Here is a 2963-nt window from a genome sequence, read left to right on the forward strand (position 1 = left end):
ATGCTGAAAGATTTATGGAATTTTTCCTTTTCCATTGTTCTGGTAGCTCAGAGCTCTGTTAAATTAGTTCTGGCATCATGGCGCTGTAGCCAGGTTTTAAAGAGAATGCAGCCAAAGGCAAACTGAGAAAGTGATTTCAGTGAATGTTCTGGATCTTTCAATCCACCTGGCCCTCCACTGCCTCAAAGCCTTTTGTGTAGGGCCGAGTGTGGGGCCTGGTGCAGCAGCCCAGTTTCTGGCTGTGGAGCATTTTCTGTAAGAAGGGAGACCCATTCTCACTGCCGAGACAACTGGGTAATGGGCTGAGGTGTCTGGTGGTGGGTTCTAGGGCAGGGGACTGGGACTCAAATGGATAATAAACGTCAGATTAATACTGCTCCTCCACCTCACCCCAGGGACACCCAGAGTTGTGTTCCTAGTCCACACCTTAGCTCACAGTTCCACAAAAGTGTGGATGATGGACAGGGCTGACAGGTGTCTCCAAGCTCCCAGGACCCAGCCTGCAACTGCTAAGGAAGCCACGCAGCCAGCTGTGTACAAGTGGGAGCGTCTGTGTCTTCTTGAAAGTGCCTGTCTGTTTGTGGGTCCTTGCCTATGTATGTGTTTCTGTCCCCGCCTCCTGGCGCCCCAGCTGAGAAGGGAAGCTGAGCAGGCCGGGGGCCCAAGTCGCTGCCTCTGCTCCAGCTAGGATGTGGCTCTTCCACACTCTGCTCTGCGTGACCAGTAAGTTAGCCTCCCCTCTGCCCTGAGGGGCTGCCATGCCATCAGCACAGCCTTGTCTGTCTGCCTGCCTGTCTGTCTGATAGGGCATAGAAAATGTGGGAATATCCTCAGGGAGATGCTCTTGCTGGGTGGGTCAGATCCCCAGGCTTCCTCAGAAGGGCCTCTGAGGCTCTGTGGACAGTGCTGACATCCTGTGGCTTTGGACTCCAAAGCTCTCCCACCCTGTTTCTTCTCCAGCCAGCCTCCCTTCCTCACCCTGAGCCCTCTCCCCACGGCACCCACTCTGGGCAGGTTAGGTTTGTGCCGAATTTAGTCTCAGAGTGGAGGCTGACAATGCCCATCCCTTTCCCCGAGCAGAGCACCCTTCTCTAGACCAGGGGTTCAGCTGACGAAGGTGAGGACCCTGTGAGAATGTAAGCGTTGACAAGGGACTGTGGGAGTGTTTGTGTGGTAGAGGGTGAAGGCATTCGGGGAGCCCGCTTCCTGTTCCTGATGTTGGTTCCAGTATAAGAATCTGCGTGTATGAGGAGAGAGGAACACTTTTTTTTCTCACTTCCCTGGGGGTCCCATTCTGACCTCGCATGGAAGCCACTTGGACAAGCCAAGCCCTGAGCCTGCACCTGCCCACAAGTCTCCAGGGATGGGTTTGAGCATGGTCAACCAGCCCCTGGAGACTGCTCAGGTCACCCTGAGGCCAGGGCGGTCCTGCTTGGTGATCTGGGCAGGCTTTCTGAGATCTCCTGCTCTGGTCAGAAGCTTGACAAGAATGAGATGGACATCAGGTAGAAGTAGTTTCATGGCTCCTGGGGGACTGAGTTCATGAAGGATGGGCCAGAGTCAGCAGGTAAGCACCAGACTGAGTGCTGAGTCCATGCTGGAAGGAGACTCAGGGTTAGCATCCACCATGGGGCTAGATCACCAAGAGGCAGAGTACCAGCGAAGCATATATTTCAGTATATAATATTTCAAAAACATAGAAATAGTCATCACAGAAATGTCAGAACTTGGTTGAACCTTTCTTTCCTTATTTTACAGTTTAGACATTACTTTCAGTGACACATGGAGTATAGAGAGAGAGTCTCAAGCCTTTTATGATTTATGGCTGTGATCTCCCATCACCAAGAATGCCTGAAGAAAATGCTTAGACTCTGGTCCACCCCCTCCCAGTATGGAAGAGGTGACTGAGGCCCAGAGAGGGGCAGTGACTGTCCAGGGTTACAAGCAAGTATTAATAGAAATGGGGCTTCTGCTAGGCCCCTGTCCTGCCTCCCAGCTCTAGAATATACCCCCTGGCTTGGGTTACTCACCCTGGCATCACTGGGCTCCTGCTTGTTTGTCTCCTGTGGACTCAAACGACCAGCCATCACTTCAGCACCTTTCTTAGAAATGTCAATCCAGATGACATTTATCAACTCCCCTTCTGAGGCTAGGCACTCCTCAAGCAGATAGACAGCAGAGAGCAACATGGAGCAGGCTTGCAATGAAATCACTTAGCTTACAACTTGGCTAAGTTATGGGAAGGGTGTGAGAGCAGGCCCCGGCAGTTCCAGTCTGGGTGAGAGAAATGAAATGACAGTTCTGTTCCCAGCTGTGAGGTCTTAAAACAGGAATGGACCAATCCTGGAGTGCTTCCTGGAGGAGATAATACTAGCACTGAGTCATGAAGACGGGGGAGTCAGAAAGTGACAAGGAGGTGCCAGGAAGAGTAGGAGGAACTCCTTAGACTGTGACCCCAGACCCAGGGCCCTGAATCCTGTGCCTGGCCCGGCCTCCCTAGGCTAAGGAGAATCCAGAACTGTTCCTGGCTTGACCTAGATCTTTCACCTTTCCCAGGCCACCCTCTGTGGTCATGTCCACTTCTCATCTTTGGGAGCAGATAACATCAATTGTCTGAGGGAGGTTTTCAGTCAGGTACAGATACACAGATAACACTGAAACCCTCAAGCTGCCCACCCCCTCCCCACCTCCAGGCCCATCTCACTCTGCTGTCCAATGGTCTGCTGTCCCCAGGTCAGTCTTCACCCCTGGCTCATTCTGTGATTAAAGCCACTCACTTCTCCTGGAGTCAGAAGTTGAGTCTACGTCCCTTGTGTCAAGAAGGGAACTCTGCTATCAGCCTACAAAACCTTACAGAGGTGAAGGAGCCAGAGTTCAGGGTCTGCTCTGCTGACATTCATTCAGCCTTCCAGCTGAAGCCTGGGGTCCTGCTAGGCCCTGCTGGAAGCTGGGGGTTGTCGTGG

General features: G+C 52.5%; 1 protein-coding gene across 1 annotated transcript in view; it reads left to right on the forward strand.

Annotated features, from left to right (window-relative positions):
• Positions 1–621: 621 nt before the first annotated feature.
• Positions 622–2963, forward strand: part of ITGAE (integrin subunit alpha E) — a 56527-nt gene continuing 54185 nt past the window's right edge. The window contains 1 exon segment of the mRNA XM_023530369.1: positions 622–723. Coding sequence (XP_023386137.1) covers positions 690–723 — 34 coding nt within the window. The 5' untranslated portion in view covers positions 622–689.

Source organism: Pteropus vampyrus, unplaced genomic scaffold, assembly GCF_000151845.1.
Source record: "Pteropus vampyrus isolate Shadow unplaced genomic scaffold, Pvam_2.0 Scaffold50, whole genome shotgun sequence".
Taxonomy (NCBI): Eukaryota; Metazoa; Chordata; class Mammalia; order Chiroptera; family Pteropodidae; genus Pteropus; species Pteropus vampyrus.